The sequence below is a fragment of the Crocuta crocuta genome, unplaced genomic scaffold, assembly GCF_008692635.1.
Source record: "Crocuta crocuta isolate KB4526 unplaced genomic scaffold, BGI_CrCroc_1.0 scaffold44, whole genome shotgun sequence".
Taxonomy (NCBI): Eukaryota; Metazoa; Chordata; class Mammalia; order Carnivora; family Hyaenidae; genus Crocuta; species Crocuta crocuta.
Genome location: NW_027530179.1, coordinates 5,935,542 through 5,959,544, shown reverse-complemented (window position 1 = coordinate 5,959,544; position 24,003 = coordinate 5,935,542). Strand labels below are relative to the sequence as shown.

The 24,003-nt window shown below is 47.8% G+C and overlaps 2 protein-coding genes across 6 annotated transcripts in view; one reads left to right on the top strand and one right to left on the bottom strand.

The window, feature by feature from the left end:
• UBR2 (ubiquitin protein ligase E3 component n-recognin 2) overlaps window positions 1-3,407 on the top strand; it is a 119,621-nt gene extending 116,214 nt beyond the window's left edge. For all 5 annotated transcript variants that reach the window (XM_077764947.1, XM_077764945.1, XM_077764946.1 and 2 more), the window contains one exon: window positions 1,230-3,407. In XM_077764947.1, the coding sequence (XP_077621073.1) occupies window positions 1,230-1,371 (142 nt within the window). In that variant the 3' untranslated portion in view covers window positions 1,372-3,407. The remainder of the gene's footprint in view (window positions 1-1,229) is intronic.
• Window positions 3,408-7,395: 3,988 nt separating this feature from the next.
• Window positions 7,396-23,255, bottom strand: PRPH2 (peripherin 2). Its single transcript, XM_077764784.1, has 3 exons — window positions 22,675-23,255; window positions 10,470-10,716; window positions 7,396-7,608 (listed from the first exon to the last, which is right to left on the bottom strand). The coding sequence occupies exons 1-3, from the start codon at window positions 23,253-23,255 to the stop codon at window positions 7,396-7,398; spliced, it is 1,041 nt and encodes a 346-aa protein (XP_077620910.1).
• Between the last annotated feature and the right edge of the window lie 748 nt (window positions 23,256-24,003).

The following is a 24,003-nucleotide window of genomic DNA, read 5'->3' as shown; positions in this document are numbered from 1 at the left end:
CAGTGTCACGCCGGCCATCAGAATAGATAAGGGGAAAGAATAGGAGAGAGCACAACTTCTTTCCATTTGTCACCCCCAGAGAACCGTTGAAATGGCCACGTGGCATCTACAGCATCAGAACGCTGTGGAGATAGCCCGTTGTATCTTGTATGGCTCTATATGAGGAGACCGAGTATTGATCGGATGATATAACAGAGCAAATCTTACTTGATAAGAGATGTGCGTGGGGCTAGCCATCCAGTGAGCATGGACTAGGCCTCAGGGTCGTGAGTTCAAGCCCACATTGGGCTTGCAGCCTACTTTAAAAGAGAGAGAGAAAGAGATGTGCTTATCTTATTAACTTAAGAGTCTGGGGACAAATGGAGCATACAAAGCAAGACCACAGTATTTGAGGCTTAATCACTTCTCTGGTTGCTTCTATTATATCATAAGAAAACGCTAATAGCAGTTGCCTCAAGCACTATAAAAAGAACTTCTTTTAGACCATCTTTTCACCCAGAGGAGGTGAAAGTCTTAACCTAGACAGAACCATCCAGCCTTGGGGCACAGAAAATGAACGCCTGGAAACCAAGACAAGAGAAGTCAGGGGCTGCCCCGGGTGCTCAGCTCCAAGGTTACCCGCATGTGCCACCTGGTGATGGTTCTCCTGTTGCCCCGAGGGGCGTGGGGGCTCTTACGAGAAGGAGCCCTGGTTAGCGAGTGAGAGGACTGGTGTGCTCTGAAGCAGGAGCAAAGGCCGCCAGCGTGAACTCACCAAAACCTTTGCTTTGGGTAAATAGACCCAGAAGTTATTCACATACGGCTGCTTTGCTTACTAGACTCTGTAGCTCAAAGACAGTGCTCTGGGGAGCATTTTTACCCTTGCCATTTTCCTCCCATTCTCTTGCCTGCCTCCTCCCTTCTTACTTAACATTTTAGCAGCAAAGTGTATGATGAATGGGTAGTCTTAGCTTCTCCCCCTCCACCCTCCTCCCTCCCTTCCCTCACCCCAGTCTGAGTAAGTGTAGTTCGCGTGCATTTTCCCTCTTCTTTTCAGCACTTAACTCCCTTCAGCCGCTCGTAGCCAACCTTCAGAACTAATGTGTTAATAGCCACGGTCTCGTGCAGAACAGGAATTTTGCAGAGGATCTTAAACCAATAACTTGTAACTGTTCCTAAATCAGGAAAGGTTGGGGTGTAATAAATGAATAAACAGAATGCATCCTGAGTGACGTGCGTCTTCCTTCTAGACGGGGAAATCCTTTACATTTGTGCAAAGAGCGATTTAAGAAGATTCAGAAGCTTTGGCACCAGCACAGTATCACGGAGGAAATTGGACACGCACAGGAAGCCAATCAGACACTGGTTGGCATCGACTGGCAACATTTATAATTACTTCACTACCAAAAACAGAAACTTGGATTTTTGTAACCCAGTTGGCTTTTCAAGAAAGAGAATAGGAAATAAATTCTACTGAATTTGGAAATAAATTCTTTATTTAAGCTTTTTTTCCCAGTTTTGTTTTCATAGTTTCTGCCTCCAGGGACTGATGAAAATCGCCTTCCATCAGTGGATTTTTTTGCACTGTTTGCTATGTCCCTCAAACGCAACTGCTTGAGTTTTAGGATCCAGCGAGAAGCACTCTCTTCCCCGGCTGGGCATGGCCCCCTTGTGGGCATGTGACTATGTTTGACCGGTCCCAGTAGTCTGAGCCATGTTGCATTACTGATCACGAGGAACTCCAGGCCTGAAGTTGATTCGACAGCGGCGGGAAACAGCCTCTGTGGTCTCTTGGGGTCACGCTTCTTGGTCCCTTTCAGTGACTCTCAACACTGGGATTGGGTCGCTGTCCCCTCCGCTGACAGGACCCTACCTCTAAGAGCAAAGCAGTCAGTTTTGAAAGCGGCAATCCCTTGTCTCCATCGCTGTGAGCAGGTTGGGGCACGTGTGCAGGAGGAGCTGGTGGGACGAAGGGGAGAGGTGTTTGCTTCGTATGCTGGTGGTTTTCAGGGCTATAGAATTCAGGGTTTTTTTGGGTTTGGGTGGGGGGGTTGGCAAGACTTTTGGCTTTGAGAGAAAACTCATTTTAAAGGGCTTTTGAAAACTTAGAGTATCCTAATTTTTCAGACAATATATTCCCATTTCTAAGACTAAACCGAGAGATTGTATGCATCTTGAATCAAACACTAGGAAGAAAAATGAGAACTCCGTGTTTTGAGGTTCCCTATCCCTTCCAGCATTTTCTGGAATAGATGAACTGCTGTTTATCTGCTGGCTCACTTAGTAAATTCCTGGGACAGCCTGTGTGCCCAGGCTTTTTATTATTTTTAAACATTATTGTTCTTACTAAGAGGTGCCTTCCTAGAATGATAGCCGCTTAGTAAACTAGCTTTTAACTCATATACCACACGGCCACTCTCGTTTGATACACGTGTGCTGAGAGCTTGAATATACAGAATGATGGCAGAAATAGTGGAGGAATACATTCTGAGCCTCTCTAAGGTGGGGCTAAGGGAGAAATGAATCATAAGAGGATCTTGGATTTTTTTTAGCCAATGAAAGTAACCCTTTCACTCTGTTTTGAACTGCATCTAAAAGTTCTGTTCCACTCAGCTTTGCATACACGGCAATAAACCCAGGAGGAAGATCAGGATTCCAGACTTTAGGCTAAAATAAGTGGGAATGCAGAAGCCACGTTCACTGCTTCCTCCAAGAGAGTGTGTGACAGGAACCCCTCCCCTGAAAGGATGACCTTAACCATTTTTGCTTGAGACTGGCTCACCCAGCTGAGAGGAGGACCAACAGGAAGAAAATCCAAATTTGGACCCAGCACTCTCCCCCATTTTCTGGCCTTTCTTCTATTCATAAGATCTGAGCCTGTGGAAGGCAAAGTGATTTTAATGTTTATTTTGGTCTTTTTCACATCCCCATTCCTTTAGCGTTAAGTCCAACTTCTTTGGCTTTTCTCCATATCTTCACCAAGCTTAACGTAAGTCCAGGTTCCCTCTCTATAAATGGATTATAAACATTTCACCAAATCATAATAATACTCCGGCTTTCAGGAATGACTTCATAGAAGTCCTTTGTCAGCAGAGGATGTTCCTGGATTTCATTCTCTGAGAATGTCAGAGTCTGATGAATTTACATGAAATAGCAACACATGCACCCTTTCAGTCTCTGGTGTGTGCATCATTAAGCTAATTGTCTTCCCTACCTAATGAATCATCTTACTTTTTATGATTTGTTCCGCATGTATTATGTTTATTGTAGAAATGTTTATATAACATACTTTCCATATCAGGGAAAATCATATCTGTTTAATAAATTGGCGATAACTGTAATATCTGTGGACAACTTGTAAAATTTGGAATGTATCATATGTAAAAAGTTTAAAGATATCCAAATAAATGCTTTAGGTGTTGACATTACTTTGGGTCTGCCTACATTTTCTTTGTTTTGTTTCGCACACTTAAATGCCATGGAAATGTTCCCCATGTCACCTTGCTACAAATAAAGTGGGACATCTGTATTAGCTTGAAAATTAAGAGGCTTATATTATTAGTGTCAGTTATGGCCATTAGCCATACCACCTTAACCTTACCAGAGAAAGCTGGATCATCATTTCAGCTGATTAAACTTCATATTCATTGGCTGTGACAGCTCGTGACCTTTCTGAACCATTTTGGACCTCAAATCAGTAAGGAAACAAGAGCACTCAAAGTCTCTCCCAGCAACAAGACCTGTCTTCAGGTTTATACTCTTCTTGCTCTTTCTTCCCTAGTGATCTCCAAGTCCTTGTTCTTACACACTCCCCAGACATCCTCTGCTTATGAGAGACACATGGAGGAAGGAGGCTATATCCTTTATTTGCAGGAGAGTCATTGCCTACAAAAACTCTGCTGTGCTTTTCAAAATCCTCTTAAAACAGAAGGTATAAAACAAGAAAGCAAGGTTTCCATGTGCTTTCCCTGTCTTCTGGCCTTTAATGCTGCCCCCAGCTTACTCCCTTCCCTGGTCCAAATGTCAGTAGTTCCAAGGCTCACTAAGGCCTCTGACACATTCTTTGGTCTGTCCTGATTCTTGTTTTTTTAAGTGAAGTCTATTAAGGTATTGTATAAAGAATAAAATTCACCCTTTATAGTGACAGTTTTATGCATTTTAACAAAGGCATACAACCACTACTATCAAACAGAACAGTTCTGTCTCCCAGGAAGTTCCCTCAAGCCCCTTTGTGGTCACCTTCTTCCCCTGTCCTGACCCCCAGACAACCACTAATCTTTCTGTTCCTTTGTTTTGCTTCTTCCAGAATGTCCTATAAATATATATCACATGTAGCCTTTTGAGCCTGGCTTCTCTAAGAAGACTAACACATTGAAGAGACATCCCTGTTCCTTTTGGTTGCTGAGCCGTGTTCCACTGTGCAGGTGTTTATGCAGTTATCAGGTGTGAAGGACATTTGGGTGGTTTGGGGGGATTATGAAAGAAATGAAAACATTATTGTGCAGGTTTTTGTGTGGACCTACGTTTCCATTCCCCTTGGGTAAATAGGAATTGCTCCTTCTGTCTCAACCTGCTGTATACCGTCTTTGCACAACGTTCTCTGACTTTGCTGTTTATATGCAGCCTCTGTTTGGGAGGACAAAACATACATCAGAAGTTAAAGACTGATGTTTCCCCCCTGCTCTAAGCAAATCTGTCCACTGAGGCCCGGGAAGGCATCCCCTCTCTCCCTAGACTTCCATACCATTCACCACCACGTTCCTATTCCCAACACATGGTGCTGCTAGCTGGCTGCGCTGTCCTCGGGACCCACGTTCTCACCTAGTAGCAGGTCAGAGGCCCGAGTTGTCTTGGTCTTCCTTCCCTCGCCCACTCGGCCCCGCTCCTGGCTAAGCTGCAAACCTGCTGGCCTAGCGTTACAGGTGCCCGGACAAGGAGGGGCAGGGAGCGTTCAGAGCAAGCACCTAATCCTATTAACCTGTATTGAGGTTACTTGGGGTTTATTTGCTGGTGGCTCAGTCCTGGGCTTAAACATGTTGCAAGAAGCTATGGGTTTGTTTTGGTGTTTGTTTGTTTGTTTGTTTGTTTAATGTTTCTTTATTTATTTCTGAGAGAGAGAGAGGGAGACACAGAATCTGAAACAGGCTCCAGGCTCTGAGCTGGCTGTCAGCACAGAGCCCAACGCGGGGCTTGAACCCATGAACCATGAGGTCATAACCTGAGCCAAAGTTGGATGCTTAACCGACTGAGCCACCCAGGTGCCCCAGAAGCTATGGGTTTTTGAACTGAAGTCACAGATTCCAGGACACTTGTCTTCCTAAATGTTCAAAATAAGCAGCTAGTACCTACTTCTTCACTATGGAGTGTTTTAAAAGTGTAAAAGGCTTAAGGTGCTGCCTTTATCTCTCACCCTGCCCCAACGGGGGCCTGCCAGACTTGAAACCCTGGCTGAGTCCCCTGGGAGAAATGAGTTTATACTGGGAAAGACTCCCAGGAAAGACTGAGGTTAGACAAAACGAAGACCAGGGCAGGGGTTTCTTGGCCGCTACCTGGAAAGCCCCGTTAAGTGCAGCTCGCCCTAAATCTGCTTGGACCGCCCGGGGATATTTATTGTAGGGTCAGTTCACCCTTGGTCCCCCTGGCAGCTCTCAGATTCAAAGATTGCTTACATCTGCCCTATAACCTGGCCCCCTAGAGACTCGTGTTTCCCTGTTTGGGAAAATACGTTTGACCAGAGCAGGGGAAAAAATGGTTTGGAATTTTTGCTTACAACACTAAACTAAGATTCCACACATGAAAATATCAAATAAATTCAGCTCTGGTCTAAACTGGCAAACGTGGAGAATATTTGGATAGCCTTATAATCACTGTTCTTGCAGATGAGATGGTGAGGAGAAGCGACGCCCTGACTGGTAGCCATGCTTCCCTTTAGGGTCAGGTTCAGTTGGGTTTTGTTAACAAATACTAACTGGAGTTGGGAATCATGTGAAAACATACAACAGATAGGCTCAGATAGGCATTTAACACAAGAGATTTTCACATGATACAATTTTTAATGTCTATCATACAACTGTTAACAGCACAGTTACACATGAGCCTAAAGCAGCACTCCTGAGGGGAGAGAGTTCCAGGACCCTCGTCAGAGGTGGCTGACTCCCTCAGCATTTTCAATGTGGACCACTCTTTGGTCTCAAGGAGACTCCAAAGTCTAATTAAAATAAACCTGGGACCAAAGTCTGAAGAGTGTCCAAATATCTTAACGCCTGGGAGAATTAGAGCCCCAGAACATGCCCCAGGCAGCATCCAGAGTCTTTTCTCCCCACTGAACACTCAGCACAGCAATGAAGCCATTCTCTCCTTCCCCTAAAAGCTTCCCTTTTCCCTCTTCCCTGAGAGAAGGTAAAATTTCTCTTGCGGTCACTAGCGTGGAAAGATGGACTGTTTCAGAGAATCTTCTTCAGTACAGAGGCATTCCAGAAATCTTGCTCTGCAGGATGGGCATCTGAGGAAAGAAACAGGAAGAAGCTCCCAGAGGATGCTTTGCTCTCCACTGGAGACCATTAGTGTTGTCCATGCGGGCTGTCACGGCCACATGTGTGGGTCCAAGAGGAGAGGCCCAGTGTCCAGAAGGGAGACTCTTGTCTCATTAGTCCTCCTCCTCCAGTGAAGAGCAGCCACCTAGTCCAGGGCTTCCAGAGATAAGCCAAAGGAGGTCACCTGGCACCACAGGGGTGCGATGTTGCCAGAACAGCCAACAACCTGACTTCCTCAGCCCATAGCTCACTCCAGGCTAAGTGAGGGCATGGGAATACGACACAAGAGTAACCTTTAACTATGTTTTTGGTGAGGAAAATTCCTCTGTCTTTAAGTGCTTTGGAGAGCCCATTACTCTTAGAAAAGTATCACCATCCCCCTCCCTCCACCAATACACAAACAAAACAGCTGTCTGTCAGTCTTGGCATTTAAAAAAAGAAAAATGACAACATGGCCAGTATGTTTTTCAGACTCCTGTGCTTATGCACCAAGTGACGCTTTAGATATAGAATGAAACAGCTTGGAGCTCGTGATGGCAAACTCTTCAAAGAGGAGTTGCCGTCAGTGCGGTCAGTAGCCTCAGGGTGGAACTGAATTCGTGTGTTAGGAAGAGTGATCCACTGAGAGGCGCCCTGAGTCCACCATAGGGGCGTATCCGGAAGTAGTGGGCCTGAGCTGCAGCTCATTCACTGACATTTTAGGATATTCAACAAATGTTTACCAAATGCTTTTAGGGATCCTAAACTTTAAATCCCACCATCAGAAAGAGTCTCTGTACGATGGCCACCCTCCTAGGGAGATTCAGATTGGACAAGGGGAGTATCCACTTTCTTGGAGTCCGCTACTTCTCAGTGTTCAGGAGGGGAGGGGGCCCCGGAGCCATCAGCCAGCCTCTGGGGCCTGGGCTGCGTCTGCACCCCCGGCTTCCACCTGGTTACTCTTGCCCAGCTTTTTCAAGCTCTCCAGAAAGGCCTTCCAAGTCTCCGACACGCTCTTTTCCAGAAGCCAGCCCTCACTCTCACACTCAAGGTCTTCAGGGTTCGACACACCTTCCAGTGCTGTGTATAGGTAGCGCAGGCCAATTGTGATGGTCACCTGGTGGGGAGAAGAGACTTAGAGGAGGTCTGGGAGAAGTAGGTGGGGACTGGGGCTATTAGGAAACCATGCAAGCCACCAGCCTATTCATTCCGGGGCCCTTCGAGTGTGACAGGCTCTGCTGAGTCTGGGTTGGTGACGGCCTGCCCACCAGCCTGGCCTGGTGCTCAAAATAGCTGCCTCTTCTCCAACCTCATCTCCAGCCCTATTCTCCCTTTCTGGCCACCCTGGGCTTCTCTGGGTCCCATCCACACTTTTCTCCCCTCCAGTCTTTACCACTTGCTGTTTGTTCCTCGGCACATTCCGCCTTCAATTCATCTTCAACCCTCGATGAGTGACCCTGCTACACATTCTCCCTCCTCTTCCTCTCCAGTCTCACCCATTCTGGGGGCAGTACTAGGCTTCTCCTCCTTGCACCCCCACCCCGTTCCTAGCACATTGCTTGGCACATATGCGGTGTTGGGTAAACTATTTGCTAGACAGGATTAAAAAGTTACCTCCTTCTCAGGAAACAATATGATCATATGTGGTTTCCTTCCACTTCTGCTATTTTGATTAACGTGGGGATGAGTGGGTGATTTGTTTGCATTTGTTCGCTAGCAGTCACTGTAGCAGGCTGTGGTGCCAAAATGCCTAGGTTCAAACCCCAGTCCTGGTACTTAGCCAGCCATCTGGCTAAGAGACCTCAGTTTACTCATCTGGTTTGCAAATTTTCAGATGGAGTGTCTCCTGACTCTTGTGCATGCTGTGACATGTCAGGATGTGTAGAGCATGGTACATGGTGCCCAGTAAGGATGAATAGATGTGCCAGCTGTAATTGGTTATTCGTGTGGTAAGTACTGTTTTCACTTTTCCAATGTATCATGTTGGCCCCGCCTTGTTTCTACACAGATTCCTGGTTTACCCGCTCTTACATCTCTCCTTTTGTGGTATAGCAAGCTCTGTGACCCGGCGAGGCTTGCTCATGGAGACCACCCCCTGATGCAGCTTGTTCACTCAGTCTCCCAGCCCCCAGAACAGCACCTAGTGGTGGTAGGGCCTCAGTAAACATCTACTGAATGAATGCTTTAGGAACACTTTATAATTGCAGTAGTGGATGACGGTAGTGGCTGATAGTTTTAGGTTTTCATTATTGTCATTGTCCATTGAAAGTTTAATAAAATATGTTTATGGTGGAAAAACTCACCTCCTCCAGGAGTCCTCCTGGTGTACATGCTCCCACTCTGATTCCCTCCTCCTTTCCTGAAGTTGGCCTTCTGCTGCATTATGAATTTTGCACTTGGTAATGGGTCTCCCTTTGGTTCATGAGTTAGATGTCACCTCCTAACGGGATTGTGAGGCCCAGGAGGGCCAGGCTCTGGCCAGAGTTCTACCTTAGTTCAGCCACCCTTGTGCCCATCACAGAGCTCTGTCAACTGAAGGCCTCAGCTAAAAGTCAAGGGCATTTACTTCCTGTTCCCAGTGAGCTGGTCCTTATCTCATATAGTCACTAACTTCCTGGAAAAGTGAGCAAACTGAGAGGCAGCCAGTGGAACCCTGTTTTCCCACTGTTAGCCTTTCAGTCTTTTCATGGGTTTTCAGGGGACATGACCTTATGACCTTCCAGCAGTAAGCTGCTCGCCTCGCTCTACCATTCATTCCCAAGACTGTGAGTGGTCAGTGACCAGTAAATGCCTTGACATGAAAAGAAACCCTCCCTCCCCAGCCAGCCCACCCCCAGGCAATACAGTACCTGCAATGTGATGTGGTGAGTTAGAAGTTGTCATCTCAGCCCAGGACACAGCTATATGTGAAATTCCATAGCACTAAGAGAGCGACTTACTTAAAGGAAACTTTCAGTGAATCTTCCCTAATGGGCAAACTTTCCCCACTAATATTTCTAGCTTTGGACTTCCAGATTTTGGAGTTGATTTTCTGCTGCCAGCTGAAAGCTAGAGCCCCTGAGTCACCCTCTGTACCACCTTGGTCTACCACTCACTAACACTTGCTCTCATTCAGCACCCAGGACAGCGCCCAGCGCTCCCTAGGTGTTTAAGAAGTAACTTCAATAAATGAGTGACAACTTGCTATATCCCAAGTTCTGTACAGAGAGGAAATAAGCCTTACAGGTGAGATCGGATGAACCCACAATTAGTTAGAATAACAGCTAAATTGCTACCAGAATCTTGAGAGAAGGACAAATCCAAATAGCTCTCATTTCCTGAACACAGTGTACGTATCACCTCTTGATCCCCTCCCCCAGGACTCCCAAAGCTAAGTGCTGTCGGTCCCGTATAACATAGATGTTAAATAACTTTCCAAGACCTCAGGCTGAAAAAACAAAGGCACGTGATGAACCTCTGAAACATGCAAAGTGAAAGAAGCCAGACAGAAAAGGTCACATATTATGTTGGCATTTATGTAGAATTTTGTTCAGAATAGATCCACAAGGACAGAGCACAGATTAATGGTTTCCAGGAGCTGAGGGGGTGGGGGTGGGTGCAGGGGGATGGGAAGTATGCTGCTTAATGGCTATGAGCTGCTCTTTGGCAGTGATGGAAATGTTTTGGAACTAGATAGAGGTGGTAGAAGATGTTGTGGTAGTTGCACAGCATTGTGAATGTACTAAATACCGCTACACTGCTCACTTTAAAATGATTCATTTTCTGTTCTGTGAATTTCACCTCAATCAATTATTTTTTGAGTGATAGGAGAGAAACAAAAAAATAGAGGTGCTGGGATCCAGACTTAGGGCTGCCTGACCCACGGCTAGGCTGAGGCCTGGTTCTGAGGAGAGGGGCAAGCGCTCCAGGCCGGGCCCCACCCATTAAATCCAAAAGGGGCAGGTGACTCCCACTCCCCTCAGCTGGCCCAGAGCCTACCTCAAAGAGCCAGATGAGGAGCGTGATGGCGCCAATGGAGTTCATGAGGCTGCTGTAGTAGCTAAGCAGAGCGGCCCTGCAGCCTCGCACCCACAGGTTGAGCTCCTCTGTCTGGTGGTCGTAGCTGTAGTGAGCCGAATTGTTGGTGAGCTGGTACTGAATGCAGGGCCGTGGCGAGTTGGGGTTGCAGCAGCTGAATGGAACACCATCCACCAGGTATCGCCCGTCTACGTTGCTCTTGATGCGACTGGAGGAGGAAGATTAGGGGCTTCTCAGCCTTTTCACCAGGGGCCAGTTCCTCCCATCCCACAGCTCTGAAAAGCTATAATATTCATTTGTTCATTCATTCTCAATAAATATTTGTTGTGCACCTACTATGGGCCAGCCACTGTTGTAGAAGCTGAAGGTAGAGAAATGACCCTAGACAACCGGTGTCCCTACTTCCTAGAGCTTATGTTCTAGAGGGTTGAGACAGATGATAAGCCAAGAAGCGAGCAAATAGAGAATATAGAAATGCATCCAGCCACACTGTGTACTTCCAGGCCCCCGCATGCAATGATTTCTTGGAACCATGTCAGCCTGGTAGGACAGGTGACTGGGACAGGACTGCCTAGTGTTCGTGGCCAACAGCCTTTGGCCCCCAGCCCTCTCCAACCTTACTTCCGTCTAAAAAGTCACTAGAGACCAAGGCCCCCTCTGGCCAGATCAGTTCTGTTCAGTAGGTATTTCCATACGGCCTGCTCTGGCGCAGGGCCTGTAAAGAGGCAGGGATTGAGACTGGAGACAGTTAGACTCCTTGCCCTCAGCTTGCTTGCTGTCCACAGTGAACTCTGCCCCTAGCCGGGTGGGATCTCCTTACTCACCTGAAGGCTGCAGCCTGCATTACTTTTGCACTATACTTTTGTATATATGGTTAGGACACACCATATATTCATGTGGGTTCAGAATTCAAAAGGGGCAGACATCTTTACTGTGGAAGTTCTCCCCCTCCTCATCAGGTGTCTGGGTGTGTCCTACCCTACCTGCCTGAGTGAGGTTACCCCGGTGTCTTTATGTGCCAGAATTCATCAAGCTGCACACTTTTGTGCACCTGAGTGTATGCAGGTTATTTTGAATACCAAGGTTTTTTAAGTTGCAAATGAACAATGCATTACATAATAACAGACTTTTACAACATAAGAAGAGAAAGCATAAGAATAGAAATATAATGATTTAAAATAAAAATTATAAGATAGGTGAATGGATAAAGAAACTTTGGTGTTATACATAAACACACACACACACACACACACAGGAATGTTACTCAGCTCTAAAAAAAGAAATCTTGCCACTTGCAACAACGTGGATGGACCTTATGCTAAGGTGAAATAATGCTAAGTGAAATAATAAAGACAAATACCATATGATCTCACTTATATGTGGAATCTAAAAACAAGCCAAGAAAGTGGTGATTGCCAGAGGCAGGTGTGGGAGGTGGGCAGAATGGGTGAAAGTGGCCAAAGTACAAACTTCCAGTTATGAATAAGTAAGTCCTGAGGATGTAATACACAATATGGCGACTATAGTTAATAATACTGTATTGCCGGGGCGCCTGGGTGGCTTAGTCGGTTAAGCGTCGGACTTTCGCTTAGGTCATGATCTCGCGGTTCGTGGGTTCGAGCCCCGCGTCGGGCTCTGTGCTGACTGCCAGCTCAGAGCCTGGAGCCTGTTTCAGAGTCTGTGTCTCCCTCTCTCTCTCTGACCCTCCCCTGCTCACGCTGTCTCTCTCTCTCTCTCACCTAGAAATAAATAAAACATTTTAAAAAAATAATAATAATACTATATTGCCTATTTGAAAGTTGCTAAGAGAGTAAATCTTAAAAGTTTCTTGGGGCACCTGGGTGGCTCAGTCAGTTAAGCATCTGACTTCGGCTCAGGTCGTGATCTCGCAGTTTGTGGGTTCAAGCCCCACATCGGGTTCTGTGCAGGCAGCTCAGAGCCTGGAGCCTGTTTGAGATTCTGTGTCTCCCTTTCTCTCTACCCCTCCCCCGCTCATGCTCTGTCTCCGTTTCAAAAATAAACAAAAACTATAAAAAAATTTATATAAAAAAGTTTCTTATCACAAGGAAAAAATATTCTGTATCTAGGTATAGTGATAGATGTTAACTAGATGTATGGTGGTGATCATTTTGCAATATAGCAAATAGCAAATCATTATGTTGTATCTAAAAACTAATATAATGTTGCATATAAACTACACTTCGTAAATAAATAATAGAAATTGTTGTCAACAACGTTCATTGAGATTATAATTTCAGTGGCTAGCTTCTAAATATCCATGTTTAATCTCCCACTCATTCTTGTCCCTTGGCCTCCAGGTCCCCCCAAATTGTAGCCAACTGCATGTCCTTCTAAAAAAACTTCATAATGACAAGCAAACACAGTTTCTGCAAATGTTCTTATTCTTCTTGTTTTTTACCCAAATGGTAATGTCCTGTCTTGAACCTTCCTTTTTTTCCATAGCAGTATCTTAGAGATCTTTTTATATCTATCAATAGAAAGTGTTCTCCAGGTTTTTAATGAGCTACATGGTATTGCCATTGCACAGATGGTCCTGGGGTACTAGTCAGTTCCCTACTGATGGATATTTAGGGCTTTCTCAGTCTCCTGCTAATTCAAACATTGTGCATATTGTGCCTATATCTAGAGGAGGCATCCCAGCATCAAATTGTAGATCTATCTGTGATTGCCCTAGATCCCTGCCATATTTCTCCCTGGGGTGTACAATCACACCCCCAACAGACATGCACAAAAGAACCTACCCTTCATGGCTGTACCCACACAGATTCTATTTTTGATCTTTGCCAACCTGATAGATGAAAAATAGTATTACAAGGTTGTTTTAATTTCCATTTTTCTCACTATGAATGAAGTTGAGTATCTTCTGATATGTTGAAGAGCCATTTGTGGTTCCTTTTCTGTGAACTGTCTGTTAATCAGTATGATTAAGACTTTAGGAAGGTTCTGCACAATGTGGCCTCCTTGGGTCCAGAAAAATCCCCACCTGGGTTATGGTGACCATATTTCCAACGATCTGCAGTCCCTGACCTCTCCTGCCTGGACAGGACCCCAGCCTAGAGAACGGGTGGTCCTGGGCACACAGGAGAGTGATCAGAGTGGGACCACCTGAACTTATTCCCAGTTCATCCCTCTGGACAAGTTCCTTACCCTCTCTGGGCCTCAGCTTCTGTACAGTGGAGTTGACATGAGGATCATATGAAGCGATGTGTGTAAAAAGGCTTTGAAAAGTGGCTGGTACATAGTACGTGCACAGTAAATGTGGACTCGTGGCCGAGGCTAGGCAGGGTGGAGGAGCGAGAGACTTCACATGTGCTCCGTGTGCCCTCGGGAAACAGCTGTGGCAATGAAACAGACCACTTGATACCACTGGGCAATAGTCACTTGTGATCTGGTGGCCGGGTCCCTGCCAGCTGTGAAGAAGAGGCTCAGAGAGCCTCCTGTGAGGACACCAGCCATGTCTATGAGGGCAGAGCTCACCAATGGCCTGAGGCCCTATTAGACATTTGTCACTGGCTGAAGCGGTTGCTACTGAAATACTTACTTGAGCCCTACCGGGAGCACCAAGAGCACGGTGGGAGCGGAAACTGCTCTGCTCTCCCCCTGCAGCCCCTAGCTCGGCACCTGGTGCTGGGCCCAGGGGGGTCCCGGGTGGGAGGACTGAAGCAGAAGGGCTGTCAGGTTGGGGCTCCTGCCCCCCTCTTGAGGGGCCAGCAGTCCCTGCACAACTGAACAGGCAGTACCCTCCTACCCCCGTGACCAGCCCCAGCAGACCTCCTTGAGGCTGGGGTCTCCGAGCTCAAATGCTGTTTGTCCCTCTGACAGACCCATAGGCTGTCCCTTGAGCCCGCTCCTAGCAACACAACATCCCACCCGGCCCATTCCCCATGTCCCCGTGAGAAGAGTGGGCGTAGTAGAGGGAGCCAGCCTCTGAGTTGCAAATCCGCATTTCTGATCTGTGGGCCTTCGTCCCCTGGACCTGTGTGAGATGGGGATGACCACATCCCCCTCTCAGCGGCTGCGGCGAGCTTTAGATGAGGCAATGTGAGGAATGTACTTGACACAGGCCCTCAGAGAATGCCCCGCGTAGAGCCATCTGGGCAGGACCTTGCAGTCCACCAGATTGTTCTACAGAGGAAGAAGCGGTGCCCCGAGCAGGGCAGCGCAGGGCCTCACCTAGAGCCAAACAGGAAGTGGAAGACCAGCCCACAGCAGTTACCCACTCCTCCCCTCAGTTTCTTCAGTCTCTCTGGTCCTTCCTGTGTGTTGGCTTTTCTATTTAAGCTTCCTGAGAAAGCGTGATTCCCTCCCTTGTTCCCTGTCCCAGAAGCCCTTTCCTGTCCACCATTGTCTCTCCTTATGCACCCTCAGGTGTCCTTAAGCTGGAGGGAAGCCCACAAACCTGCTCCGTACATGGTACATGTGTATGTGAAGTGAGGGCCAGGCCTGCAGTTGTGTGGCTTGAAGCCAAGAGCGGCTCTAAGCTGCCCTCACCCTGCAGGCTGGCCTTCTGGAGACCACTTATCTTCCCACCTCACCTTGCTCACTCCCTGAATGGAGAAACCACCTTGCTAGTCTCCTTAAGGCAGAGCTGTGTCTCCCCGCTCAGACGGGGCTTCCTGAGATCAGGGCTGTTTAGCCTCAGACTGAGGCTCCTTGAGGGCAGGGCTGTGTCTCCTGTTTGTGTCTCCCCTTGCTACTTTATATCCAATAACTCCTCAAAAAAGAAATCTCTGGGGGCCTGGGTGGCTCAGTCAGTTAAGCCTGGGTTTCAGCTCAGGTCATGGTCTCACAGTTCGTGGGTTCGAGCCCCACGTCGGGCTCTGTGCTGACAACTGCAGAAGCTGTTTGGGATTCTCTGTCTCTCTCTCTCTCTCTGCCCCTCTCCAGCTCCCTCTCTATCACACTCTCTCTCAAATAAATGTTACAAAAAAAGAAATCTTCAAGGAAATGCTAATAGAGCACTGCTGTATACCAAGTGCTCTGTGTGCATTATTCCATTTACTCTCTACCACACCCCTGTCATGTCATTTCTCAGATGAGAAAACTGAGTCTGACAGAGGTCAAATGAATTGCCAGATTTCCACAAGTATCACTCAGCTAGCATTGCAGTTGGGGATTGACTCATTATCACTTATACTCTCCCTTCCCCTCTTTATTTCCACACATCTTTCCTTATGGATTTATTGATTTATCTCCTAAATTATGTCAGGGTTTGTTTTCAGGAAAACTCTGACATGATGATTTTCCCAAGTTATATGTGACTTGGCTGTGGGAGAATATGCTAGGAAACAGATCATACCTTAATCAAGACCCTTACAAGCGCTGGCAAGCCCTGCGCAGAGCAAGATTTGTAGCCTGGGAAATACTCTGATATAAATAGGCAGCTCACCACCTAAGGAGCTCTCCTCTCCTGGCTTTGTCTTAAGAGGGTGAGTGGGGCCTTAATCTGTGGTTGGAACCAGGACAACCACTGAGTAAACAAGGTGATTCTTCTAGGGGAGAGGGAGGGCTATTTCTGGAAGTGCGGGGCTCCAACAGATCTTAGGCTGGGGGTCCATGGAAGCCCCAACCTCCATGAAGCCAGGCCTGCCTGCCCCATGCTGACCTGGGTCTTGTCCTCAGGGAGCCCAGTTGGAGGCAGGGGGAGGGGGGGGAGGACGCATAGCCCTGCCTCAAGGGTCCCCAGTCTGAGGGGGAGACACAGCCCTGCCCTCAGGGATCCCCAGTCTGAGGGAGGAGACACAGCCCTGTCCTCAGGGAGCCCCAGTCTGAGGGGGAGACACAGTCCTGCCCTCAGGGAGCCCCAGTCTGAGGGGGGAGACACAGCCCTGCTCTCAGGGAGCCCCAGTCCGAGGGGGAGACACAGCCCTGCTCTCAGGGAGCCCCAGTCTGAGGGGGGAGACACAGCCCTGCTCTCAGGGAGCCCCAGTCTGAGGGGGGAGACACAGTCCTGCCCTCAGGGAGCTCCTAGCCAAGGTCTAGTCTTCTTGAGGTGTCTATAAATTATTCAGGAAGAGTGAAAAGAGCCTATAACCTGTGGGTTCCCTGGGTGGGATGAGAAAGTGACAGGGCTTGGTGCCAGCTTCTCCCTCAGCCCGAGGGCTTCAGGCCAAGCCCTCTGGGCTGATAGTTCCTGGTGCCAAGACCTCTCACCCCCAAGACACTAAAGCTCTGCTCATCCTGAAAGCAGTGGGCAGCTCTAAAGGAGTGGTCACAAACTAGCTGAAGACTTCACGTCCCTCCTCATGTGAAGGGGTAAGATGTACACAGGGCACCCTAGGAAGTGTTCTTGCCAAAACCAGACCTGAATCCAAGCACACCTCAGCCCTGACTGCTGGCTTATGGGGAAACACAGGGGACAGAAGAACAACTGAGATGACACCACTTGGGGGAAAAAAAGATGACCGCACTTGGCTGCAAGTGCTCAATCCAGAATGTGAGGAGCTCCTCTGAACAAATGGCCCCATCCTTCCAGTACACAGGTGGCATGACAGTAACTGTCAAAGAGTAAAAGAGACAAAAGAGATCAGAGAACAAAATGCAAAGTGTGGACTTGGTTTGGATCCTGATTTGAACAAATTGACTGTAAGAGGCATTTCGAGACAATCAGAGAAAAATTGACCAGACCAGACATTAGATGAGATTGCCGCTGATTTTGTTGGGCATGATTACTACTGTGCATTTCCTTAAGTATTTATAGGTGAAAGGAAACGATACCCGGGATTTGCTTTAAAATACTCAGAAGGTAGAGGCTCCTGGGTGGCTCAGTAAGTTGGGCACCCAACTTTGGCTCAGGTCATGATCTCATGTTCCGTGGATTCCAGCCCCGCATCGGGCTGTGTGCTGACAGCTCAGTGCCTAGAGCCTGCTTCGGATTCTGTGTCTCCCTTTCTCTCTCTCTCTCTCTCTCTCTCTCTCTCTCTCTCTCTGCTCCTCTGCTCATGGTCGCTCTCTCTCTCTCTCTCTCTCAAAAATAAGCATTTAAAAAAAGAGAGAAGCCGAACCCAAAAGGACCAGTATTATATGATTTCATTCAAATGAGGTGTCCAGAGGAGGGAGGTCTATAGAGACAGAGAAGATAACAGAGCAGAGCCGTGGAGGCTAGGGAGTGAAAGCTGGAAGGTACAGGGTTTCCCTGCCACGTGATGAGAACGTTCTAAAGGGGACTGTGGTACTGACTAGTGACACAGCTCTGTGAAGAGGCCAAAGACCATTGAACCCATCCACTTTAAATGAGTGACTTGTAAGGAATGTGAAAATCTTAATAAGGCTGGTTTTTAAAAGTCTACCCTCCTCTCCTGCTCCCTCTGTGAGATCTAACCTGAGGCTCAGATCTCTCATCTGTCAAATAGAGATAGCAATACCTACAAAAATTACAAACGCCCCAGGGAGGGGTTTTGTGCAGAATATATGTGGGACCTGGCAATGTAGTGATAGGGGGCAGAATAAGGAGGTGGGTGGTGACCACCGGGCTTTTTGAACCTGGGACCCCTGGATGGGGTGGGGAGATTGTCAATTCTTATAAAAATCTTCAATTGATATTGTTTAGATCAGGAGCCTTCAGGAAACAGCCCTTGATCTTAAAGATTCCCCCGAGAAATCTCCAAAAACCAGCCACCCCTCCATGCTTGCTGGGACCACAAGCTCCGTGCTCAGTTTCCTGGGGGACCAGCAGTGGGGGGCATACCTAGGGACGTCCTAGGAGAGTCCTGTGGGCAGGGACCCAGCCCTGCTCCCAGGAGCTGGACCGGAAATGTTTTCTGTAGCCCAGTCCAGCGGGATGTACATCGTACGAAATGGGAAGAGAGCCCCCAGAGCCTTCAGGAAGGACCAGAAGTCGTGGGCGCTAGACACCGTCCATGCCCAGGACCAGTGTCACTGGAAGATCTCCATGCATTTTTGCAGACTTCCCACCCTCTGACCGGCTCACTGCTCCTGGCATCGCCTTCCAGAGGCCTCAGGATCAATGAGAAGGCTGAGGCCCACCCCAGCCTTTTTTTTGGCTTCTCTGAGCTTGGTGGTGAAAGGAAAAAGATAAAAAGATGAAGCATTCTTCTTAAAAAATCTTGGTGGAAGGGGCGCCTGGGTGGCTCAGTCAGCTGAGCATCCATCCGACTTCAGCTCAAGTCATGATCTCATGGTTCGAGCCCCACATTGGGCTCTGCTGACAGCTCAGAGCCTAGGGCTTGCTTTGGATTCTTTGTCTCCCTCTCTCTCTGCCCCTTTCTGGCTCCCACTCTGTCTCTCTCCCTCCCAAAAATAAATAAACATTAAAAAACAAACCTTGGTGGAAGGTGACCCAGCTCCCTCACCCACCCCTGCTTCTCTCTGCTTCTGCTGCTTCAGATCCTTGCCCTGAGGGTGCTGCTGAGAAAAGCCAGAAAAAAGTAAATGCTTACCACTTCTCAGTGCTTGGCCTCTCAAAAAAAAAAAAAAAAAAANNNNAAAAAAAAAAAAAAAAAAAAATACACTTTATATTGTTCAGAGGAGGATTGGGGGCAGTCAGCTTTGTCCAGTAAACTTAATAATCCTCCTAAGTAAAGCAGTGAAGATAAGAAGAGGAAAAAATTTGAGTGTCCAGGGAAAGGGAGGGAGAAAGTGCTACTCCACGTTGTCTCATTCATCTCTTTGTTCCTTCTTCCCACAAACAGATACGGTTTGTGCTAGTTTGCAGAGGCAAAGCCAGCCCCGTGAAGCTTGCTAGACACAGCCCCGAGGAGCCTGCCCTCGCTCACGGGTGTTGCCCACTGGTCATTAATGTGAGAGTTTGTGGGACACAGTGATATGGTCCTCTCTCTACGAAGGTGACCCTATCAGGCTGTACCTTTAGCAGCACTCACAGGAGGTTTGGGAAAGGCCAAAGGCATTTCAGGTCTACCATTGTGTCTTGAGACCAGCTTTATGGCAAGTTAAAACCACCAGATACATTTTCTTACCAGAAGCTTAGCCTAAGGGAAGTAAGAGTAAGACAGAGACAGAGACAAAGAGAGAGAAAAGCAAAAGCCTCAAAGAAGCCCACTCCGGTGTTCTAATAGCAGCAAATAAGAACAACCTAGGGGCCTGCCTAAGTAGAATATGATGCACCCATTAAACGTGATCATTCTAGACAATCCCTGGGTGACCTCACTCACATGTAAAATCTGAAAAACCAAACTTATCGAAACAGAGGCTAGAGTGGTGGGTGCTGAAGGCGGTGGGAGGGAAGGGAAGAGGTTGGTCAAAGGTTACAAATGTCCAGTTATATAAGATGAGTAAGATGTGGGGATCTCGTGTACGGCCTGGTGATCGTAGTTAACAATACTGTATTACGTACTTGAAAGTTGCTAAGAGAGTCGCCCTTCTCTGTTCTCCCCACAAAAAAGCAACAGCAATTATGGGCCACGATGCAGGTGTTAGCAGATACTACGGTGGCAGTCACTTTGCAATGTGTAAGTGGATCAAATTAATGCCTCTGCACGATGTTGTTTGTCAATTATATTAAACAAAGCCAGGCGGGGGACCTAATTGTTTTGGACATTATGCAAATACTGTATTGTCGAATTACAAAATGGGGTGCTCAATTGTATTTATACCGTGGTCACAGTATTTATTATGCAAATGTGAACAAGACTAAACAGAAATGTGGAAAAATTAAAGCCATTTTCTTTTCTGTGGGCAAGAACCTGGCTTGAATTTCTTTTCCTGTTTTTGTTTCTCTTACCGCCGTCACCGTATTTCCTTGTGTAACAGAGAAACTAACTGTTCAAGTCAATGGACTTAGGATAGTTTCACTCCAGCAAGCGGGCATGAAGCCTGGAGGTGGGGGATTTTTGTTTGTTGGGTTGGTTTGGTTTGGTTTTAGTTTTTGAGATTTTATTGTTAAGTAATCTCTATACTCAATGTGGAGCTTAACGTACACCCCGAGATAAAGAGTCGCATGCCCCACTGACTGAGCCAGCCAGATACCCTGCACGGTGGTGGTTCCGGCCAAGCTTACAGTTTGACTGACAGTTTAGACCTGCCGACCATTGAGAGTAGAGCAACCTGGAGAATTTCTGTGCTCTGGGACAAAAGGAGATTTGGGATTACAGAGAGCTTCTGTAAGCCTCTCCAATGACAAAGTCTATGCAGGAGGCAGTCAAGGAAAATGACAGGAAAAAATGACAGCTCTTTCTTATTTGCTCACAAAGGCTGCTTCCGTCTTCAGCGTCTCCTCCTCTCCCACCCCTCGTCCCCAGGAATTCTTTTTTTTTTTTTTTAAATGCTTTTATTCATTTCTAGGAGAGAGAGAGACAGCATGAGCAGGGGAGGATCAGAGAGAGAGGGAGTGACAGACTCTGAAACAGGCTCCAGGCTCTGAGCTGGCAGTCAGCACAGAGCCCGACGCGGGGCTCGAACCCACGAACCGTGAGATCATGACCCAAGCGAAAGTCGGACGCTTAACCAACTAAGCCACCCAGGCGCCCCTCGTCCCCAGGAATTCTGCTCGTCCCTCCTGGGGCAGCTTGTGTAAATCATGCCACCTTGCGCCGTCCCTGGGGACCGTCACCTAGGAAGGGCAGAGCGATTTATAAGCCTCTCCTTAGCTAGGGATTTGTAGCAGTAATCCCCCCCGCCCCCCACACACACACACAGAAAATAGAATCCCAAGCAGTGACCTTCAGTTTGACTTCCTTTCCACCTGAGGTGCAGCTAAGCTAGCCATCTGGGGTTCGTGGGTTCACGGCTCCAGCCATGACCTGCTGTTAGTGTGCCCCGCACCCTGCATGCAAGTCCCCTTGGACTCAGCTGCCTTACTCAGGAAAACCCACCTGCATGAACAGACCCCTCGCCTCAGCCAGGAAACACGTTGATGGAAAGAAGAGGTAAAGGAAGAGCTACTGTCTCAGGACACGCTGCCCTTTCCCTAGAAAATGACTTGGGACCCATAATGGCGAGTCTCTTGGGAGGAACCGCGTGCTGGAGTCAGCCGCTACTACCTCTAGCACGAAGGACGAGCTTCTCTTCCTCACCAATACCTCCCTACATACACCCTCCAGGGGTGTATTTTTACACACCCCACAAATACTTCAGAAACTTTACCGTGTCACACTGTTGTGATTCAAGAAGTAAACACCAGCAGGCATTTAGTGAGCACCTGCTGTATGCCAGACTCTAGACAGAGCTAGGAGGTGACCTCCAAGATCATCTGTTCCAGGGCACCTGGCTGGCTCAGCTGGAGAAACATGCGACTCTTGCCCCCGGGGTCATGAGTTTGAGCCCCAGGTTGGGTATGAAGATTACCAAAACAATAAATTAATTAAAAAATTATCTATTCCATGGGGCACCTGGGTGGCTCAGTCAGTTAAGCGTCCGACTTCGGCTCAGGTCATGATCTCACAGTTTGTGGGTTCGAGCCCCGTGTCCGGCTCTGTGCTGACAGCTCAGAGCCTGGAGCCTGCTTCCAACTCTGTGTCTCCCTCTCTCTCTGACCCTCCCCTGCTCATGCTGTCTCTCTCTCTCTCTCTCTCTCTTTCTCTCAGAAATAAATAAAACATTAAAAATTAAAAAAATAAAAAACTATCTATTCCAGTACCTTCATTTAAAAATGGGCAAGCAAGGGTTCAGAGTGGCAAGCCGCTTTACCCAAGGTCACAAGCTAATTTAAAGCCAAATTATACAGCCAAAACTACAGCCTAGATTTCCTGACTGCCCTGTCCTCTGCTTTTGCCACCACACCCAAGGACAAACACCTTGAGAATGGATGCTGGTGTCAGAAGGTTCGAAAACAAGAGAACGAACCAGGAAATGTAAGCTTCTGGGACTGAATCCATCAACTTTGAGTGAACAAGACAAATAGCCAAATAACGTCTCAGTATATGTGATCGACAAATACCCCATCCCTATGGTGTGAAGAAGTCACACATTCTCGGCTGGGACTTCCTCCCTAGAGACTCCTGTGCAAGCAACTTCTATAACTTGACACCTTCCTCCCACCTTAGCCAGACATTCGGTTGACCATACAATATCACCATCTTTATAGGTCAAAAATGTTAGCATATTGGCAATTTCACACAGGCCAACTGAGTCCAGCCTCACACACACAGCACTAAGCTGTGCCCACAGAGTACCCCATGAGCCTCCAAGTCCCCATCTAGCTCTGACCCCGGGATGGGAGACTACTCACTCTTTGACTTCTTTGGAGGAGAAGTCCAGGTAGCGATTGCTGATCCACTGGATCTCAAACCAATCTCGAAAGCCATTGTTGCCACAGCACTTGAACTCGATCTGTAGCATGTCGATGGTCTTCTTCATGAAACACCGGCCGGGGGTGTCTGTGTCTCGGTAGTACTTCATGCCATTCTTGAGCCCGTGGGCCAGGGTGCTCTCCAGTGAGCCCCGCATTAGGAAGCAGCAGAGGACCACCAGGAAGAAGACGATGTTGAAGAGGACACAGGCAGCCAGATACGGCTTCAGCCAGGGTTTCCACTTGGCATACTTGGCAGGGTCCAGGGCGTCGTAGCAGATCTTGCCGGCCAGAGAGTTGAAGACACAGGACAGCACCCCCATCCCTATCAAGGAGTTGGGCACAAAATGGCTCTCCGAGTTATTCATCACATCACTCCTCTTCCGGAGTTCAATCTTAAGGAATAGCCCTAGGCTGAAGATGACGATGCCAGCCAACACGGAGAGCCAGTTCATGAGCCAGAGCCCTTGGGCTAACTTGACCCGCTTCTTCTGGTCAAACTTGACTTTCAGCAGCGCCATGCTTGCCGGGCGCAGTCCAGGCAGCTTCCCACGGCACAGCGACCACTCCTGACCTTAGTGAGCCCGGGGGCTGAAGACTCAGGGCCTTGGGAAGGGAGAAGGTGGCCCACACTTCAGGGAGCTGCTCTGGGAGCTGCCCATGTTGAGCCCCCTAGGCCGGGACCCCCCATGAACTCAGTAGTGGTAACAGGGGCCTCAGGGTCGCAGCTCATGAAGGGGCCAGTCCTCTGCAGTGTTGCCGTAAGTGTCCTTCCCAGCCAAGGAGGGAGAGCCTGAGCGCTGCAGATTAAAAGTGGGGTCCACAAGACATCGCGCTAATCTCTTTAGCCAGCTTCATCCCATTAGATAAAGCTGTGCTAGTTTCAGAACACGGCCAAGAGGAGCATCCACGGACACCCTGGAGCAGAGAGCTCTGGGTTCAGCTTGAAGAATCAGGAACAGAAACAAGACTGGCCAGAGGAATGGCCTTTCCCTGAGGTCTGGCACAGACACGTGTCTCCCCAGAAGCCCGTTTCCAGGCCAAACTCCTTCACATCTGAAACTTTCTATGAGACAAAAGACATTGTCACCCTAGTCGAAAAAGAAATGACAGATTGTAAGAAAACATTTATAACATGTAAAAAAAAAAAAAAATTAATAAGCATTTTTTTTTAAACACCCACAACTCCACAGTCAAAAGATCAAAAATTGACTGGAAAAACAAGTAAAAGACAGGAACAGATGATTTATAATAGGCAATCTTGGAAAG